This window comes from Cylas formicarius, unplaced genomic scaffold, assembly GCF_029955315.1.
Source record: "Cylas formicarius isolate icCylForm1 unplaced genomic scaffold, icCylForm1.1 PGA_scaffold_3__17_contigs__length_32017465, whole genome shotgun sequence".
Classification (NCBI taxonomy): Eukaryota; Metazoa; Arthropoda; class Insecta; order Coleoptera; family Brentidae; genus Cylas; species Cylas formicarius.
Genome location: NW_026844326.1, coordinates 26,025,901 through 26,047,582, shown reverse-complemented (window position 1 = coordinate 26,047,582; position 21,682 = coordinate 26,025,901). Strand labels below are relative to the sequence as shown.

General features: G+C 34.3%; 2 protein-coding genes across 3 annotated transcripts in view; one reads left to right on the top strand and one right to left on the bottom strand.

Moving 5' to 3' along the window:
* Positions 1 to 21,682, top strand: part of LOC132700093 (uncharacterized) — a 168,563-nt gene that overhangs the window by 92,442 nt on the left and 54,439 nt on the right. The gene's annotated exons all lie outside the window — the stretch shown is intronic.
* Positions 2,967 to 21,063, bottom strand: LOC132699426 (uncharacterized). Of its 2 annotated transcripts, XM_060666123.1 has the most exons (6): positions 19,999 to 21,063; positions 17,998 to 18,369; positions 16,687 to 17,794; positions 15,009 to 15,085; positions 10,406 to 11,025; positions 2,967 to 4,163 (listed from the first exon to the last, which is right to left on the bottom strand). In XM_060666123.1, exons 1-3 carry the CDS (start codon positions 20,285 to 20,287, stop codon positions 16,695 to 16,697), a joined length of 1,761 nt encoding a protein of 586 aa, XP_060522106.1. In that variant the 5' UTR covers positions 20,288 to 21,063; the 3' UTR covers positions 2,967 to 4,163; positions 10,406 to 11,025; positions 15,009 to 15,085; positions 16,687 to 16,694. The 2 variants fall into 2 exon arrangements, with proteins under 2 accessions (XP_060522106.1, XP_060522107.1); XM_060666124.1 differs by lacking the exon at positions 15,009 to 15,085.

Sequence of the window (21,682 nt, the reverse complement as noted above, 5' to 3'; positions counted from 1 at the left end):
TATTCACGAATGCCGTAAATAATTTTCAGAACGACTTTTCTACCCTCTCTATTCTATTAATATCAAAACTGTCTAAACACACCATATTCCACATCACGATAGTTAAAATCAAGGAGTTTGCAAGTCTAAATTAAATTTGTATGTGCTTTTGGATGCACTTATTTAAGTGAGTTTTAAACCTTAATATAGTGTCCATTTCCAATGGATACTCATTTCTATACCTCAATTGGAACGGCACAACAGACATCTTATAAACATTAAGTCCCAAGTAGTGTTTTTTGAGAATACGGTTAACTTTTTTAAATCGTTACTTATGATTGTTTAACCGTAATTGTATTCGTCACGCTTGAAAGGCAAACAGACGTACGTGTCATCTGCGCCCAAATGCACTAAACAGTGCTCAATGCGGCTTCCAAGGCGGCATATATAACTACTAAAAATTATTTTTAATCCTTATTGTTGTCATTTTTTATCACTTTTGGAGAATATTTTGGTGAAATGTTAAATTTGGTGATAATTTTATGACATACAGCAAATATATCGCCTTAGCTTAATTTTTCAAAGAAAAATCTCGTTGTGAAAATGTTACCTCGGGTTTCCCCAAGGAACCTCATCTGGGACTCTTATTTTTTAAATGTCGATACATTTACTATTTACAAGGAAAGAGGATTTTATAGATATTAACTTAATGCCTGATAATAGACAGCTGAAAAGAGTTAAGCAAGTGAAAAGACTTGGGAATTGTTCTTGACTCACAATTAAACTTTGAGGCTCACATCGAAACTATTGTCAAAAAATGTTGAGAAATGCTGGGCTTCATTTTTAGAATTGCGAAAGGCTTCAATAAGCATCAGTCATAATCGTGATAAGGACTGTACCAGAGTACTCATCCACAGTTTGAAATCCTATTTATAGGAAATATGTCAGAAAAAAAGCACACAAAAAACTCGACACTTTTGCTCGTACGAATAAAACTTAATATTTTACAAATCAGATTGAGGTGACTTTTACTTGATGAAAATCCATTTAACACAAATTAAATTAGAACAAAAAAATGTTCAGTTTTTCACAGTTTTTAATGACGAGAATTTTAATATTTTACATAATCATTCAAAAAGCAAAAAACCAAATTTGTTGGAAGCTATGGAGATTAACAAAATGAGATATTCGAATTTATTACTTAATATACCTGTAATTAAAATTCTACTATTACTTGTTTTTATATATTAGTCTCGGAATATAGTCATAGTTTGTATTTGATAAAGGCACGGTGTTGCCGAAACAGCTGTCATAAAGCATTAAAAACTGTGAAAAACTGAACATTTTTTGTTCTAATTTAATTTGTCTACAATTTTACAATTTGATGTCGCTTGATACTAGAAGAAGCTGTTTCTTTACAAAGTTCTAAATTACCTTGTGGATTCTTCTTTTGATATAAATTAGTTGAGCTCTAACGTTATTTCATATCAAGTGCGAACAAGACTGACGTTTTCTGTTGAGAGATTTAACTCTCCTACCTATAATAAGGTATGCTCAGGTTTTTAATAATTGTGTTTTTCAAAACGGCATAGATGTGTTTAAGCCTAAGTTTATTTAAAACAAACTTATATAAATTGGCAAATATCAAAAAATAGCTATTTTTAGTTAATATTTTTTGTTTTAAAACGAGTATATTACAAATAAATATGTAATTATAAAGACATATCACTTTAAATTTTGTAATAAGTAGAAGAGATGAACGATTTGATCGAACTAATCAAACAACATAACCTCTTAGACTAAACTTGGTTAGTTTCGCGAGGATTTTGGCAGCGGCCGAGCTGTTTACGACGAAAATGACCGTAGGTGTTTCGAAAGGAGACAACAACCTTTCGATGATTTAAAAATATCCGACAGACAATTTCTCGGGTACGGCTTTGCCAATGATACTAAAACGGCAGGTAATATATCCATAACGTTCTCGTATAATCCGAATGCGATTTTTTTCAGTTTCCAATAAAACCGAATTATATATCTATCACCTTTCCAGACGTTCGAAAACACTTATAAATCATAAGGAAACTGTTTGATTCCCTGTTATTTATTGATCAGTTCCCCCAAGTTTCACGTCCTTCTGTAAGCGTCTCTGTGCTTTATCGCTATCTTATCAGCCGTTAGGTGCGGGTATAATTTTTTTTTTGGTCGTTCTCAACGCTGCGCCTTCTCCATAAATTCGAGCGCCATCCACCGTTAAAATTAGACACGGCTTGACGCCAATGAAAATTATTTACTTTTGCATTTTCGATTGCATTCCCGTCCCGTTTTAAAAAATACAGAAGAAATGAGTTTCGAAGCATGCAAGTTCAAAATGTATTTCCAAATTTTGATTAACTGCATCGTGGTCTTTGGCTCGTTTTTCCGCAACATGTAGAAATAAAAATTCGTGTTTGATTATTATTTATCACTGAAAATCGTCAGTTCGAAAATTAAAATGTAAAAGAAAGAATTTTTCTCAGTCATCTAGTTTAACGCGGTTAATGTTTGAATTTTAAATTACAGACAAATAAGGCAAATTCAAAAAAAGTGTAAAGTAAAATAGCAATACTTATAAAATTCGGTCCTTTTTCGTAATTTGTCTGTGAGTAATACTTGAATAAAATCTATTTTATTAAGACATCATCGAAACTTAGTAACTGTTGACATAATGGAACACAGAGGGTGTTTAAAAGATAAATGCGAAAGATTTACTTAAAATAAAGGGTAGTTTGTTATATAAACGTTGGGTCAACACTAAACTATTAAGGATATATCGCGCTACAAATATGGCGGATTTTTTTTTGTTTACGAAAGTATTACTATTATAAATTCGCGCTTTCTGGGTGAGATTGAATTAGAGTACCCTCTCTTAGCTAAATTAAAAAAAAACGCAATGATAAAAAAAATATAATTTTTTTATGTGGAGTATCATGTGGCAACAGAGCCTGGTTTGGTAAAGTCGGTGTAATATGTGAAATGGCCTTCTTAGATTTCCCAAGGAGTTATAGAAATTCATACTATATTTTCACTTTCTTATATATTAATAGGTGGTCTGAGGTTCGTTTATTCTAAAAGCAACGTTAAATTAAAATAATTGTAAATAAAATATATCACAGCGTTTACCAGATACGTACATTACTATACAAAGTCGAACAGAGATAACACTAACAATACTTTGGACTCGAACAATACTGTATAATTACAACCACCGACAAAAAGAAAATTTTGATCGTAAATATGTTTTAAATTTTAAATCCGAATTTACTTATTGCGAGAGGAGGTCGCAAACTTTGCTATTTGCTAACCATTTTCGGTTTGTTATAACTTTCTTGTTGTCATGGTGTTAATATCCATAAAATGAAAAAAAAAATATTTACGATAGAAATTTTTAAAATTGTTGCTCGGATCATGCCGGTAAATACAATTTTCTGGTTTAGAAACATTCGTCCCGCGTCTCATTATTACAATAAATATACCAGGCGTTTCGGCCTTGGTCAACGTACAACTACATACAAACGCATCGGAGCCACATGAGATGTTTATAATTCTTTCGCTGCGACAGAAAAGAATTAAAGCAACGTCATGCCTCGCGTGCGCTTCGATGCCATAACCTCACTCCCTATATCACAAGCATCCTAGTTTCAGTCTGTAACTGCGAGTCTAGTGCCGTTAACTGGCACCGTGTAAGTCAGTCCGCAATTCTAACCCATCTTCGTCGGTGTTTCCCTCTTGCTTATCTGTGGTAGAGCAAGAAGGTACCGCCTCTCCCCTCTCTGCCTCCTTGGGAATAGGTAGGGTACCCTCAACTACTACCGACCCTACTGAAACGGTTTCGATGGTTTCTTCTCTCCGGCGGTACAGAGCAGCCTGCTCCGGGGGTAGCGAGGACAGGCGACGTCTCCTTCGGGACTTGACGTCGAAGGGGGAGGTGGGCGCGCTCCGAAGCTCGCTTTGGATGGTCACCTTCGGTTCGTACAAGATATGGTCCCGGTTTTTTTCGTCGGTGATGACGATCGACGGCAGGGTGAAGGTGATGCGTTTTTGGGTGTTGTCAGTCCAGAAAGAAGCGTCCGGATCTTGTTCGATCTTCAAGCAACCTCTGGGTTTGCAGCATGAATGCCTGCCGCCCATCGTGCTCCGGAACACACCTGGAACGAGGACAGAATAAAATAAAAGGATTACCTCGTTTTCAGGAGGCTTGTACGCGGTGATTCATGACAAAAATACGATTTTTATTTAAACTAAACCTAAATTCAACCGTTTCAGACAAATAACAATGATTTGTACTGCATCCTGTGAAAAAAGTGGGGAAAAGTGGGAAATTAATGGAGTTTGGAAACAACCTAATTGATTTGAATATCAAAAATACTTATATTGAATTAAACACAAGTTAAAAATAATATATAATACAAACCAATCAACGAACAAACATACTACAACAGTGAAGAGATAGTATTACGATATTGTTAAAGTATGATGTTTGAGCTATTACTTATTTCAGCTAAACAAATGTCTTAATTGAATGCTAGTCGAAGAGCATCATTATTATTAATTGCTTCAGCTTTCGTTTCAGGTCATTGATACATTGTTTCTTTAAGTGTGTCCCATAAAAAAATCCCAATACATAAAGTGTGCTTAAAAAAACTTTTGTTTCTTCCCTGCAATGATACGGAGCATTATCCTGTTGGAAAACTAAAAACTATTTTGTTCGTAATGTGGATTTTTAGAAACAAGTTAAAAAATACATATACCGACTTTGTCTTGCTTGTTTCAACAATATTTCTCCACGAACCATTGTAACTTTCCATAAAAATACTATTTTCTCCAAAAGTTGCAATGTTGATTTCATCATATGACCATAATTTTATGTTCTGTATTTGCATCGATGCTTTATAAGTAGGAATTACCAATAGCATTTTTTACAAAAAATGCCATCCAAAATACAGTATAAATATCTACGATGTAAGGATGATCGATATTGCACCACCATTACAATTTTCGCTTTTTGTTTTCTTTACGATTTTAGACGAAACTCCATGATACTGAATGACTGTTAATTATTATTAACATTTTAATTATAGTTGTGTATTTTAAGAGTACATTTATTTTACCAAAAGAACGAAAATTAACCGCAGGTAGACTGAAAATGATCCCAAAGATGCGACATATTTCGAGTGTTTATTAGTTTTAATGATATTGTAGGTTAAGAAAACGATATCGAAATGCGGTTTTCACTACCGGCTATTTTCTGTTCCGATAAAAGTGATATCGTTGCATTTAATATTTTGGAGAAAATAATTTTTATTTATATTGATGTCGAAAAACGCCCTCTATTGGCGATATAAGCAGCATAAATCAATATGCTCCCTCCAAGTTTGACAAGGCGGGTTCGGCCATTTTGAAGTTATTGACATTTTTTACCGAAAATGCTCACCTCCCCCCACCACTTTCTTTTAAAAAGAATTGAATTTATCACAGCTTTATAGTCGTGTCCATTTTAGCTATCTTTTCTCAAAAAAAAAAAACGGGATATAAAATGCCACGACCTGCCATGGCGACCATTCTAGAAACTAAAAAATAATTTCGAGAATGTTCTCTTGACCGTTTTAAATTAAGACTTCTCATCCCCAAGTCTTTACTACAATTAAACCTAGTATAATACATTTTTTAATATTTTGGATTTAATAAAAAGGGGCAAAATTTAATGTCATCATCGCGTGTGTACGAGGGCTTATAAGTATAATGTTACGTTTGAATGCAAGTAAACGCAAACTAATATTTCTGACTCTTTTGTTTTACTTTTTTAGCTGAGTAGTGGGGTTTCGTAGGAAATTCAAATTTTTTGGGTCCGCACCGTCGAGCGCCTGCCGTATTTTGCAAAAATCCCGCAAAATAGGTATAAATTCTAACTAACTTACTCGTCAAAAAATAAGATGCAGCTAAGATGGCGACCTTCGCTCGCACATCCGCGATAAACACGCACAACGAAATATCTGAAACGCACGCGACAAGATCGACTACAATAATTTCCAACCGTTAGTAGGAGCACCAAAGCGGCTACCTTTTTATTAAAAAAAAAATATCCAATTTTTTCTAGCCGCAGCTCCCGACGCTAAGCAAATACGATATACCGGGCGTAGTTGAAAAAACCTTCACCCGTCGATAGTAGCATCCATCTACTTCCAAAATTCCTCGTGGCTGTCGCCGTTCGCGATTGGTTAGCGACGGGGAAGTCGAAATTTGTAGGTCTAGGCTTCGGGCACTTAAAGATCAGTCGCCGCGTTTTGAATTTTTTCGCATTTCCCGATATTAGCTGACCTAATATCTCGAGATTACCGCGCGGAACCATAAAAGGCCATAAATGTTACGATGTTGACTGAGTCCGAGGCGGCGGAACTGATAAAGAATCGTAAATTTTGCTAATTTTGCGGTCGATGAAAATCGAACGAACGCGAATAATTATGCGATTCAAACGCTTACCGGATTGCAAAGAGAAGAGGGTTCGGATTGCCCGACAGGAATCGTTCGTTGAGCCTTAACAAACAAAAATCAAACGTTGATAACCGTTTATTGATAAAGTTGCTCAGAATTAATTATTATTTGCGCTGGTTTTAAGCGTTAATCTGAATCTGCGCGAAGGAAAATATTAATTGGAATATTATTATCGGCGCTGGAGTATTTTTTTCGCGTAATTGTAGATTTGAAAATATTCGACACTATACGTAGAAAACCATTGTGTGTAAAAAATAATATTACTATTATTAATTAGAGGCGCTGTTGTGTAATAAATGATGAACCATTTGTTTGAAAAAAAAACAGTAAAGGCGACACCCTGTCACCGTGAAATGGATTTGTGCACCACTACGATAGTTTGTCTTTTTCAATGTTCTTTAGGAAACGGTTTATTGGACTCCCTTTAAACATTTTCTATTCATCTGCGAAAATATATAAATAAATAAATAATATCGTTAAAGTCCATCACATGATAAATGGTCTTGACTTGCCTGCCCTATGATTAAGGGAAGGTCCTTTACTTAAGCTTTATGAGCAAAAGGAGATGTTATTGATTTAGTAGTGTCGACACCATAGAAATTTTAAAATCCAGCATCAGTAGCGTTACAATGATTATTCGTTATGTTAATGTGAAGGTAAAATAAAAAGGAACACCCTATATATTTCGACATTTTTGGTGAAAATAAAGGTTACATTCTTAAGCAATTCATATTCCAATTTTGCATAGTTTCGGCAGAAATTGAGGTTATGTGTTTTTATTTCATATTTTAATTGCCCCGTATAAAATTGTGTTGCGACGCTACTGATCCAGGTATTGCAACGAAAATTTAACCACAGACTAAGGAGATGATCCATTACTTAATCAGTTTGATAGATGCGCCTCAGGTTATACAGGGTGTCCCAAATAGGCCTTGCGGTTTTGGAGAATTCGATTAAGTTTCTAACTTATCTTATATTTAAATTTTTCTTACTTACTGAGATATTTGATTTTTAAGATAACACCTGAATAAATTCTTGTTGAATTTAAAGCTGCATCAAGTAGTGCATCGTCTCCTTAGTCTGTGGTTAAATTTTCGTTGCAATTCCTGTATCAGTAGCGTTACAATATAATTTTATACGGCGCAATCAAAATATAAAAAAAACACATAACCTCAATTTATGCCTAAATTATGCAAAATTTGAATAGGAATTTCTTAAGTAAGTGTACCTTACTGTAACAAAGGATTCAAAAAATATCAAAATTTACAGGGTGTTCCAATATCAAAAATGAGTTTGGGAACGGGGGGTGGACACTTTTGGTACTTCCTGTATTAACAACATAATATTTTTTTGTTAGTTTTTGGTATCTCCTATGGGTTTCCAAATCGTATAGTGGGTCGTTTTATTTGGCACACGGTGTACCTGCATCTAGAAGAAAAATAATATCCATTTTACACTATGTCTCGAAGGAAAATTGAGCGAGAACCGCTTTGTTACTTTCAGCAAAATACATTAAACACTGCTCATTAGATTATCGCCAGGACATGGCAAGCGAACTTTTTGAAAATTGGGTACAAAATTCTCGTCTTCTAAATATTTCTATTAATATATATAATGCTGGTAACGACAGCACTTTATCGTGAAAATACTTATACCGAAAAATTAATTTTTAAAGTTTTAAGAACCAAATCGTATGACATATAACTGTGATTTTTTATGTCTTGTATTGTTATTATTTGTGATTAAATTAGTAATCTAATGGAAACATATTTGTATTAAATAGATGATCATGAACGTGCTTCATCATATTTTTTACGTAATATAATTTAACATTCAAAGAGAACCCACAATATATCAGCTAAATGTCAGTACAGTGTCATGTCCATTTCTAAAATATATCTATAAATAATTTAAACTAATTACGTTATCAATTCTTATTTTTATTATCAAAATAAAAAAATGGCACTTTTTTTGGTTAATATTTTTAGTTAGCACTAAATCCGGGATCAATAACTTCCGTCTTTAAAATTTAACGAATTTTGAATTTATATGACTCGAGTTCCATGTTAAAAGTACATCATCTGAGTACTGTTTACAAACATGGAGTTGATGAAATACTGCAAAAAGTTTATATGATTTTAGAACTGCAATATATGTCAGTATTGTGTCACGTTCTTGAAGCTTTGAGCCTGTAGTAAAATCCTTTGGGGTTTTTATATTTACATTAAAAAAATCTAAAAAGTCTAGTTTTAAAATCTTAGAAGTTTTAATTAAAAGACTAACAGTTAGAACGGGGTAATAAAAATATCTAAAAAAAAATCACTGCGATTTGAATGATATGGGTCGAATTAACAAAGTTAGACGGAATAATATAAACCCAAAAACGTCCGTCCATGTAATTGATGTAATTAAAACTCAGTGTGAATTAATATTACAGAGCAGTGGAGAGAATGAGTTATTCATCTACTTTACATTAAATTATTTACATTTCTTTTACATTTATATTACATTAATTATATCTTTGTATGATAGTGATAGCACAGATTTTATGTTTCAATTTTCTTACTACTATTCTGGACCTGTTTGGATTTATTGGCCCAAAAATGCCAAGAGAGAAAAGCATTAATTAAACATTAATTAATTAATCTTAATCGCAGTCATGACAGTTTATTCTGTGTCGGACTATACCGGGTAAACCTAATAATGAAAACCAATCAAAAAGCTGTAAAAGAAACCTGCCCACTGAGAAAAACGTCAATATCCTCTATAAAGGATATGTACAGCAGTAAAAATTGAAGATTCTTACATTTGCATACAAAATAACATTGTAATTAACCTTAATGGCGATGAGAGTGAACTAGAATTCAATTTTTGTAAAAATGTATTAACTTAAGAAATTATTGATAATTTGTATATATATTTAATGTCATGGTAATTTCTGTTAGTAATTTCGTGTCATCTTATTGTACCCAAATAAACATAATATGATATTTAATCTTTATATTTTTAAAACGAGGTTTTTTTTTGAATATTTGATGATTTATGGACGATTCATTGCTTCCTTCAGATTTATTTTGCTGGCTACTCTCCTCTACCAATTTTCAATATATTAATTATTTTTGAATTTTAAAATATGCTAATTACGTAAATGATTTTGCCTTATCTTATTGTTAGAATCGACATTCCCTAGAGAAGACTCGAAAATCAAAGTATTTATATTTTTAATAACTTTTAAAAGTTAGAACAAAAGATACGCAATAAAATTTTCAGAAATGTATTCTTTTTTTTTCATTGGATTAAGATAGCCATGCACATATTGTTTTTATAGAAAAGTATACTTTTGGAAAGATGTTTTCGCAGAATTTCTTTTATTTTATTTAATTAGAAATAGTAAAAGAATATTTCCAGGTTGTCAATCCGTAAAACACTCAGTGGCGCACATTTTAGGCAAAAACACCTTAAGTGAAAAACAACAATAAAAATGAATAAAATAGGATAAAATTCACGTGGCAATGTGAAATCTGTGTGAAGTGTGTAGCGGTGTTTTTTTTAACATTACTACTTTCATTAAATTTTGACCTTTATCAATTCTAATTCCAGTTTAACTCGTGTTAAATATATGATAGGTTAGTATAGGTAATACCCTTTAGCGTCGTCAATGCTTAAAATAATCCTTTAAACAAATAAACATAAGTCCCGTCGTATATAATTGTATAACGGAACTTTCGTCAACAGGTGCAAGAAGAATTAAAATTAAAATTGATAAATCATTAAGTTTTAGTCAGAGAAAACATAAAAAATGCACTGCATAAAAAATGATAGAGGACAGGACAAAACAAATCAGACCAAAAAACACCCTGGAACAATAATAACCTCAAAAAAAACATTTTTTACTTACCCAGCAAACGTCTCGTAATTTTTCAGGAAACTTTGGATGTTCAAAATACTTGTAAATGAAATCGATACTTTATTGGTACAGTCATTATTAAAAAAAGTTACGCGTTCGAATTTCGAATCACAGCCAAACACGAAAAGTCAACGTTTCAAAAAAACGTCTCCATTAAAGGAGAGAAAACGGCAATACACACATTAAAAAGAAACAGAGAACATATTTGGGCTCATCGGAACAGCACCCCTAAATAATCCTCGCCGCCTCGGCTTCCTACGGGATTTCGTCGTTCTTCTTTAAATCTTCATCGTCATCACTGTCATCATAGGGGTAAATGATACTTGACCTCTTGTCATCCGGTTTAGGCTCCTCTTCCGCTTCTCCCCCTCCCTTGGACTGCTCGTCGTCGTCGTCGTCGTCTTTGGCGATCGTCTCCTCTGCTTTGTCGTCCTCGATAAAACTGACCTTTTTTTGAGAAGGGGATGGGGTGTCATCCCAGACGGCGTTGCTGGTAGACGGACCTGGATTGTTGTAAACCACCACCAGACATTGTTCCGTCACCGGGCTCTCGGATGGGGTATTATCTGTCGACTCAGTCCAGAATGAAAATATGCAACCCATGGGTACTGCTGGAAAATTGAAAACAAACCGGAGATTAGAGTTTGGAGATTTCTGTTTTTAGAACTACATGTTTAAACTCGGACAGTTTAGAAAAAATGGTTCACTCTATTTTACGCTTGACTTTAATATTGGAAGTTTCAGTTACGAAAAATTTACATATATTTATATACATATCTCAAACACGCGTGTCACGACAAATCCGACTTACTTCCGACTTAAAACCTCAAACGCCGGCAAACAAATAATGCTCTGGGCGTCGCGATTGTGCTTTGCTTTCTGAAAAAGTTTTCGCAAAAACCGAAAGTTCGTTTTTACGGTCTACAACGAAATAAACATTTTTTTTCTTTATTTTAGGTATAGGGAATTTCTGGCCTGCGTAAAAATTGTTTTCGCCCAATAATAAAGGCAGTTTGCCACAAAAATTTTCGGTTTTTGCTTAGTGGAAATTGCTGACGTTTCGCTAATCATCCTATTGGCTTCTTCGCAGCTTGACTGAAACTGGCTCGTATTTTACTCTGCACCTGTTTATATACTTAAAATACGAGCTAATTTTAGTCAAGCTCTGAAGAAGCCAACAGGATGATTGGCGAAACGTCGACTCAGCAAAAACCGACGCAGGAGGAATCCAGAAGTTTTGTAAAAAGTCTTGGAAGTGGAAGGTTCTTTGAAAAAGTCCTACAGCGTTTTTTGCCACATCCCGCATTTCGTACGCCAAACTTTTCTATCCATATACTCGTCTTCCTGGATAGTTCTGTCTTTCATTGTCTGTTCTATACCTTCCTTCCAGGGTCTTCCTCTTCTTCTTCTATTTAGCGGTTGGCACAGTAGTGCTTTTTGCGGCCACCAGTCCTGCTCCATTCTCATCACATGTCCGTACCATAGTAATTGTGTTGTCTGTATTCTCGCTGCAGTCGTGTATACTGGCCCTGTTCTTCGTGGTATGTTTTCACTTCGTATATGTTGTGTTCTAAATATCCAGCAGGATCTTCTCAGGTAGCCAATTCAATAGCATCAATTTGTTTTTCCTGTCTGTCCGTCAATTGCCAGCACTCACATCCATACGTTAGAATGGGCTCCACTATAACTTTGTAGATTGGTAGTTGTGTATTTAACCTAATTTTTTCTGACCAAAGCAATGAATTTAAAATTCTTGTAGCTTTTTTTCCTTGTTGCAGTCTGTTTTTTATGTCTTCTTTTGTTGTTCTGTCTTCTGAAGTTATGCGTTCTAGATAATTATACGGTTTACATTTTTTTACTGTATTTATATGCAGTTCGGGGTCTTCATTTTTGCTGCCAACCGGTAGGAATTCCGTTTTTGTCGATATTCATATTTAAACCGCATTTTATATATTCGTCTTCCAATTTTCTTAGCATATAGTCTGCATCGTGAGTGGCTAGGTTTCTGGCTTTACATTTTTCTAGTATTTGTTGCATAACAAAGGTGTTATCAATACAGGAGGGACCTGCACGAAATCCGTTCTATTCTTCTATCTCTATAATATTTTTTTTGATTCAATTTTTTATTATTCTGCCATATAATCTCCCCATTGCGCTAGTTCCACTAATGCCATGATATTTATTGCAGTTTTTCTTATCGCGTAGGATCACTGGTCCATTTTTCACTAGTTCAATAGGAATGTTCTAAGGTCCTGATACTTTTCCATTTTTTGAATCTTGTAAAGCTTTTCGAATTTCGTTTATTGTTATCTCGTCGATTTCTTGATTTTTAATTTGAATCTCCTTGAATTGTGGTCTCTTTTCCGTTAGTAATTGTTTGTAGTGCTTTTTCCAGTCGTTCTTGTCTATTAAATTGAACTTATTTTGTTGCTTTTCTTCGTTTCTCATATTCTTTGCATGGTATATATGTATCTTCCGTTTTGTTCTCGTTGACAAATTACAATACAAAATTGGTTACCACCCATTTCAAACAAAATATAAGAAACAAAAAAGCTCCCAGAAAAAAAATGCGATTTTTTTTTTGAAAAAATATTTGCTTAAATAAAAATAGTTTTATTACCGACTCCGACTTTTTCTTCATTTTTATGAGATGTTTACAGACTGCAGCAACAGTAGAATGTTCTCTCTATCCTCATTTGATTTTTTTTTTGTTGAAACCTCTGGCAACAGTTTCTCAAGGACATGATATTTTAATTAATATTTCAATGAAAGCAGCGGGCGTGGATAAAATCTCCCTCCTCCTTGATGCTTAAATTCTCCATCTGTGCACTAATCAATAGAAGAACATTTCAATTCAATTTAAATCTAGTTGATAGTTAAGCAATACATTTGACTGTCTCGTTTTGTTAATCTCCATGACTTCCAATAAATTTAATTTTCTGCTTTTTGTGGCTCTATATAAAATTGTGAAAAATTTGTTTTTCTGTGTTTAAGTGTGTAGCATAATTAGATTCCAGACAATTGTTTTTAAACGCTCTTTTATGTTCGTTAATGCGTTTTTTGAAGGATCTACCTATTTGTTCAATATAAATTTTAGGATATGATCCGCATTTCAACCTGTAGACACCTGATTTTTGAGATTTTGGACACTTCGTTTTATTGTTTTTTAAAAATTTTCATATGATGTTGTTATGTTATGTTATGTTTTGAAACTTTTTCACTGGGTTAGTTTGTATGTAATTGTTCTAAATTGTTCGTGTTCTATATTAGGTTTCCGATAAATAGAGTTTACTGTTGTCTGGATTTGTTTTTTATTTATAATTTTATCGATAGTGGACGGATTATAGCCATTGTTCAGTGCAGTTTGTTTAATGATATTAAGTTCTTTGTTGTAATCTTCTGTTGAGAATGGCGTATTAAGAAGTCTGTGTATAAAAGAGTGAAATGCAGCCATTTTGTGTGTATAGGGGTGATTTGAACTGGTATGTCACTGTGTCCGTGTGTGAAGGTTTATGGTAAATGGAAAAGTCTAATTTGTTTTGCGTTTTCGTAACAGTTAACTTTAAAAAATTAATTTATCCTGTTCAATTTCGATAGTGAATTTTATACGATTATGTAATGAGCCAATATAATTTAAAAAAGAATTCAATTGTCTGTCCGTTCCAACAAAGCAAGCAAAGACATCATCCACTTATCTATATCACCATAGAAAAGGATGTTCTAATTATCCATAAAAATCTCGGCTAACAAAGGACTAAGTGGGTTTCCCATAATCCTTAGAGATGTAAATCTGTCCATTAAATTCAAAATAATTTTGGTCTAAAGATACTATTAAGCAATCTAATAAATTTTGAGTGAGGGTGAAATCTACTAGATCTATCACATCCATAATTAGAATACTGGGAAATAAGTTTTGTACATCAAAAGACAATAGTGTTGTGTTAGAATGGATTTTGATATCTTTAATTTTGTTGATTAAATGAAATTTTGGTTTAAAATCCGTGTGGGACTTTAAAATATTTACTAAGTTTGTTGGGAGTTTAACTGCTGGAGCCGTTACATAAGACACGACTGCTCTAATCTTGTTTATGTAATTTAACTAAAGAATATAATTCCGGTAATTGTTAATAAATAATTGTCTTTGTCACTAAATAGTGTGGAGTTAGTTACTTCCTTGACTTGTCTTTGATATAACTCGATAGGATCGTCTTTGATACATTGGAAAAGTTCTGGTTTAAGAAAATTGTTAGTTTTTGAAATATAATCTGGGAGATCGATAGCTACGACTGTCTTCCCTTTGTGTAGTGTGTGTAAATATTATGTCATTTTCAGAAGCTTTGTTTTTGATAGAATTTACTTTACTTTACTTAAAATTCAATTGCATGAAAATTCATAAAATGGTTAACGATCTTTGCGCTTTATTTCAAATATTTGAATATTTTTATATAACCAAATGTATACATATTTCATTGATAACTAAATTATACGAAAAATTTAATGGAGGTTTCAAAAGAATTTTTAAAAATTTGATTAGATCAACACAATTCTTATTATATATTATTGTTTTGATAATCCAGCTTACCTTCTTGCTTACCTTTTTTTTTGACGGCAGGTTTCAGTCTTTTGCAGTGTGATAATAATTTATCTGATCTGGTACGTTACATATTAGATCTGAAATTCCACAAAGTTTCATCTTAGGACCCTTACTCTATCTCGTTTATGCGGTCTCATTTTTAAGTGACTTCGATACACTGTAATACGGGCATTAGTTAACGAAACTCGTTTTTTTGTTCATTTGATAAGGAAGATTTCTTGGAGGCTAAATTTATTAATGAGGACTTACAAATACTAAGTGATCTTCCTAAAAAGCACAACTTTAAACTTAATAAAAATGACCCAAAACTTATTTTATGATTTTTGGGAGCCAGAATAACGTGGATTTTCTTAACAGCAACGCTGAAATCTCTGTACGCAATACTAAAACATATATTTAATACTTTGTATCGCCCTGAAATTCGGTGATGTTGCCAATAACGCGAGGCGGAACGTATCGCTGGTTGTATACCTTGTGATTTCTAATTAAATGTCAATAATACAAGTGGCCTATTTAAAAAAAAAAAAACTTTATATGAACATATGTGGTAAAGTTTTCAAAAATAAAATATATTTTTTTAATATCTGTAATAGACATTTTAATGAAATTCGACACCAATCATGTCTAAAGGAATTTCATTTCTTGATTTTTTTTAATCCAATGTGCGGCTCTCGCTTAAAAAATGAAAACCTCTTTTCTGCATGGTCATAACAATATCATTAATATGCATTCAGAGAATTGAATGAAAGTAATTGTCTTATCTGTTTTGTTAAAATACTTCAAAATATAGAAGTACGATTTCGAAGTACGTAAACATAAACAAATAAATTTGAATGAAAATCTTTTGCTATTTATCCCGTTCATTAAAACTGTAAAACGAAAAAGAACAGTCTCCTAATATATTTTTTTCTGAAGGATACTAAGTTGATAGCTAAAAACTATATGTTTTATTTTAGATAGATATTTTATTTTTCACAAAAAAAGTTCTCCGTTTAACCAATGCAGTGCCGCTGTAATTAACCAAAACATTATTTATTCATAGACAGTCAGTAGTATGCCATTGTATGTCAAAAGTTCAGACATTTAAAATGAATGCCAAACTCGCCCCATTCATTATTGAGATCCAAATAGAAAACACCCTGTATACATCGAGTTAGAATATTTGTATAAAACAGGGTCACCTTCTGGTGGAAAGTTCACGAACCGTGTTGTATATCAACATTTTTGTTGTGCTGTAGAGGGCACCTCAGTTAATTCAAAACCGATGAAATATAGGCGCGTTTTTATTCGCGATATAGTCCTCCAAATTTGCTGACGTTCAGTGCATAACTGAAACTGTTAAGGTCACAAGGTCAGAAGGAATCCGGGAGATTTGTAAATAGTATTACAGCAGCTTGTGGGAGTTTCCTAAACTTTCCAAAAACTGAATGTATCAACTCAACTCCCTATGCCCCACCGAGTGTGGTCATCCTAACCACTATATTTGAAAAAAAAAACCTGTTCCCTATAGCCTAGTGCTATTTGTTAATAATTCAAACTTTAATTTAACATTCTTACAACACAGTACGTACACACAATCTCTCCGTTTCCTTACTCTTACGTCGTCCACTCAATTGATTTTGCCCTGTTTCTATCCTCACACACCTGGCATGCTCCACTGCTACAACCGCTTACTCACTTTGACTCCTACCGGTTCCCTATGTACTTGTCCCCCAACATCGACACTTGGGTCTTCAGAATCAACATCAACGTCCTCTCGTTGCTATCGACTCTGTCCTCCAACTTGGCCTCGGCAGCAGTCACCCTCTCCAGAACCCCAACTCTCCTCAGTTCCGCTTCCTCAGAGCGCGACGGCATATCGTTCAACTCCATCTTAATTTTCGACAAACTGCTAGCCAGTACCAGGTACTCTAGATCCCTCCTCAGACCTTTGAAACTGTTAATTGATTTCTGCAGATGGAAAACTTCGTCACGCAGCGAATTGATTCCGTCCAACTCCACACTGGCACCTAGTTGACTCTCGATCTTTCGCGTGACATCCCGCAATTGCCTGTTGAGATTATCGAGAAGCTCGCGATAACTGCCGATTTTCTGGATATCTTCCCCGTGCTTGTTTCCAAGTAGGGAACGAATGATGCTGGCGTGTTTCAGCAAATCTGCTACAGATTTTTCTATTTCGCTGTCGTCTGCTGCCGATTGGACCTCGACATATGCGGGAGTGTCGAGGATTTTTTCTTCGGGCAACCCTTTAAACGAGTCTTTGCTGGACCTGAAGGTCGAGAATGAACTTCTGTCCGTGCTTCCGAAGGATTCGCCGAGGTTGGATCTTCTCACCGACATTATCGTGAAATCTAACGGGTCCGGATCAGGTATCGAAAGGGAACCTGGACCAGAAGACACCCTCTTCAAGGCGTTCGCGTTCTCGCTATCAGCTTTGGGTTCTTCAACCGATTTAGTCATGGGGTCGACTTTGCTAGTCGGTTTTGAAGGAATTCTGGGCGGGCAAACCGCTATTGGTTGCCTCGGCGATTTCCTGTGCTCCTGTACGAAACTATCAGCGTCTTCTGAATGTTGGACGTTAGGCCTTCTTAGTTGGAGCTGTTTGATTTCTTGGAGAAACGCGTCGCGAGGATCTTCGGGCGAAGTGACCGGCTTTTGGTCAGTGACGCAGCTGCTGAAACTGTTGAATAGTTTCCTCATCTGAGTGGGAGTTCGGGGAGAATCCAAGCCCTTAGTTTGGTTCTGGGGAAGTTTGAATTGGATCTTGGGGAGTTCTTTAATCGGTGCTGAAACAACATCGATTGTAAAGGACGAGTGTATTTGCATTTTAAAATACCCCCCTTTTAAAACTTGCCGGCTGTAAATTACGGGAGAAGGGGACTATTTTCGCCCTCTAAGTGCTGAGATATAAATTTAAACGAAGGGGGTAATAAATTGTAAAGTGCTCCGGAAGCTTTCCGAAGTTATTTCGCTTAAAATTAAAGCTCACCAGGTGTTCTGCTTTGCGCTCTGGGCATGACTATTTTTTCGGTAGGTCCGGCCGCCTTCCCGAAACTACTTCTGATCTCGGCCACTTTGCCGGCACTGTTTCTTGCGAAATTGCTGTTCTGATCTGGTTCTGATCTGCGGAAGGCTATTTTGTCGTCTCGATCAATGTCGCAGGTATGTTCTTTGCTTTCCCTAGTGGATTTGATTTCCTGCCTATCTTCGATCCTGGCTAGCTCGCTTCTCTGCTCCGAAAGTTTCGTTTGTTCGTTTACGAAGGTGCTGAGCCTGTTGAGGCGTTTTTGGCGCATGAGTTTGAGTTTCTGCTCGACTTCGTTGAAAGCAATCTTGGGTTCCGGCTTCACCTCGTTGTCCACTGGAACAATTTGGTTTTGTTATTGGCAATGAACTAGTTCTACAACAACCAGTTTCAAAGTTATTTTGAGGTTATTGTCTCTGTCATGTTATATTTTTGAATAATGCGTTTTCTTACTATTTGCAACTCTTTGGGGTTCCTCCTGTGTTGGTTAGTGTGTGTTTATAAATCGAACTTGTTGACGTTTCGCTGCATCTGTAGAGCTTAACTGAAACCAAGCTTTGGAGAAGCCCACAGGATGTTGTGTAAATAGTATTACAGTAGCATGTGGAAGTTTATTTAAAAATTGAATGTGTTTTCTTGTTTATTATTATCCTACTGTCATTTTTTTGGGTCTTCTTATAGTTTTTTTTTTGTTTTTTGGTTTAAACATGACCATATTTTTTTTTTAATCTTACTGGATTACGAGGGTTGTTCACATTTTTTGTATTAATTTTGGGCAAAAAAAACGATATCGTCTCTGGCATAAAAGTAATTTTACGTTAAATTATAATTACGTTTTTATATATTAATTGTTTTATTGTTTACATAATCAATTTCTGTACCCTTGCACCCTTTCACCTGTTGTATTTTTTTATTTTTCTTTTATTCTTTTTTGATTTCAGTTTTTTTCATTTTTCTATTCTTTTGGGTTATTAGATTGGACTAGCTGTTTTGTTTTTTTCGTTAAAGGCATTATTATTAATAACATATAGGAAAAAAAATATTAAACTTGAACTAGCATACATACGCATACAAAAGAGTGGAAAGTTCGGTTTCAGGATTCTGAGTATGTTCTTATTTTTTATTGTTCTTGTGAATTTTTTAAATGTTAACATTTATATATTTTTGTACCATTTTACTTCGGTATTGTATCGTTTACAATTAATTTATGTTATCGTTCCTTTCAAATGTTAGTTTCAGAATAATTATTCCGCGTTTATGTTTTTTGTTTAAGAGCATTGTTATTATTTTATATTGGGTTATATTTAAGTTGGGCAATAAAATGAGCAAATGCCAGTTTCAGTTTTCAAGCGTTTTTTTTTCAATAATTTCATTTATTATGAAGTTATTTCTCTCTTCTCCCTAATATGATCCCATAAAAAGTTATAATTATGTTTTAATATTCCGCTTTTTTTTACATTTATGTGTGTACATATATATTTTTGCATTTTAACTCTTTGTATTTTTGTTTTTTTTCTTCATGGTATTTTTCTTTGTTTCTCGGTTTAAAATTTATTATTATTATATTATTCTGTGTTTGCATTTTTTGCTTAAGGCGTTATTAGTATTAATCGACATTGCAAGTTGATCCCAAAAACATTTCGTCCTCAGAAAGCATATACAGGGTGCTCCATTTAAAATTTTTTACTCTGTACCTGCTTATATATTGTTTGAAGGGGGCGGAGCTAAACAAATGGAGAAGCAACTTCCGTATTTAAAATTTTTCAATAAAACAGTCATGGGTGTATTAAAGCATCCGGTGATAATGAGCTAACTAATTTAATTTATCTAATTTAATGTTTTGAAAACAATGAGACGTTTTCGCCGACATAGAAGCAACCATAAAAAAATCTTTAGAGAAAATCAATCAGCACCATCGCATCTGCGTTGTTATCAACACACAAACGATATATCTCGCTCTCTCACCTTGTGCTTGTTTCACTTCGCCATTCAACAGTTTAACCAAACACTCTTCGTACTTGTCGATCAGATATTGCGTCCTCTCTCTTATTCTGAGATCCTTCTCGTCCGACAAGCCTCGCAAGTCCGTCAGGTGACTATTGACTTCCTCCACCAGCTCTTTCAACTGTCTTCGACTGCCCTCTTTCACCGTTTCCTTCAATACCGCCTGCAGACTCGCATACTTGTACTCCTTCTCGCTAACCACTCCCGCGGAGTCTTGCGATTTCTTGAACTTTTTCTGCAGGTAGTCCATTTCTTTTTTTCGCGTGCCTTTCGTGTGACGAACGTTGCTAATGGATAGTGACGCGGGTATCGAACGTGTTTTATCGTTGTTTGTTCTGCGATTAGATAGCGTCGGCCGCGCCAAATACCGCGTCAGCTTTTGCTTCACCTAGGAAATTCTAAACTCGACGGTTCCGCCGACACGGCTAAATAAAAACGTAGTTCCTTGTTTTTTTAATTCGCGCTTATTAACAAACGTACGTTTGGTAGCGGTAGTAAAAACGGGAATTAGTATACGGGGGGTACCCGGGGTTTCTGAACTTGCAGGATTAACATTCTCTTGTTTACAGTGGTTGATCTCCAGGTTTTGAATTTGTCGCTCCACCTTTGGTAGTTTTGAAGATATTTAGCTTTCCATTATTCAAATAAAATTATAAATAAAATAAAATTTTGAGACCTTGCTATTTTCGACATGAACAAAAATAAATAGGGCATTCCATTTGAAATAAAAAAGTATTACATATAACGTAAAAATAGTAAATCTGACAACATTGCCGTTGGCATTTTTGCTTTTATTTTTAATGTTACTGCACTGGGCTGTTAGACGGGGTTGGTTATATTTTTTGTTTGTATTTGTGCAATATTAATTATGGGCAAAACAATCGATATAGTCTCAGGCATACATTTTTTTAAGTTAAATTTTAAATACGTTTTTATATATTCATAGCCAAAAATTCAAAACTTTGAATTCAGTTTCAAGGCATTTAGCTTTCTGCTAACTCAAAAATCTTCAAAATTATGAGAAGTTAAGAATTTATTTTTGTTAACAGTGCCCAACACCGGCGCTGGAATTTTTTAATTCGGCCTGTTCAAAAAACCCTAGGTTTTGAATTCTATCGCCTCACCTTTATTAATTTTGAAGATTTTAAGCGTCCAGTTCGTTTTTAATGAAAAAGCGGTGTTACCGCAGGTCTGGAATTAATTAAACCCGAATTTTGAAATTTTGAGACCTTACTAAATTCGACATGCGAAATTTATTGCAACAAAAAAATGGGAATTCCATTTAAAAAACAAATATGTGACATGTGACGTAAAAGTGGTAAATCTGACAACATTGTTGTTAGCATTTCTGAATTGTGCATATTCAAAAACCCCCCGACATCGATAGGAATTTATTCCCCAGGGAGATTTTACAATTTATATTCCCCAAAAATGTCTCTAAAAATAAAATTTGTGTTTTTGAAATCGAAAATAGAAACGAAACAAATTCTATGTTGCCAAATTTCTCAATAATATATAATTATGATTTTGACCACAGAACACCTCCACCATATAGGTACTGGAGATTATCTATGCTGATATTACAGGAAGCAATTACGAAAACATATTGGAGAAGGTCTATTCAACATGGGCATGAGCAAGATTT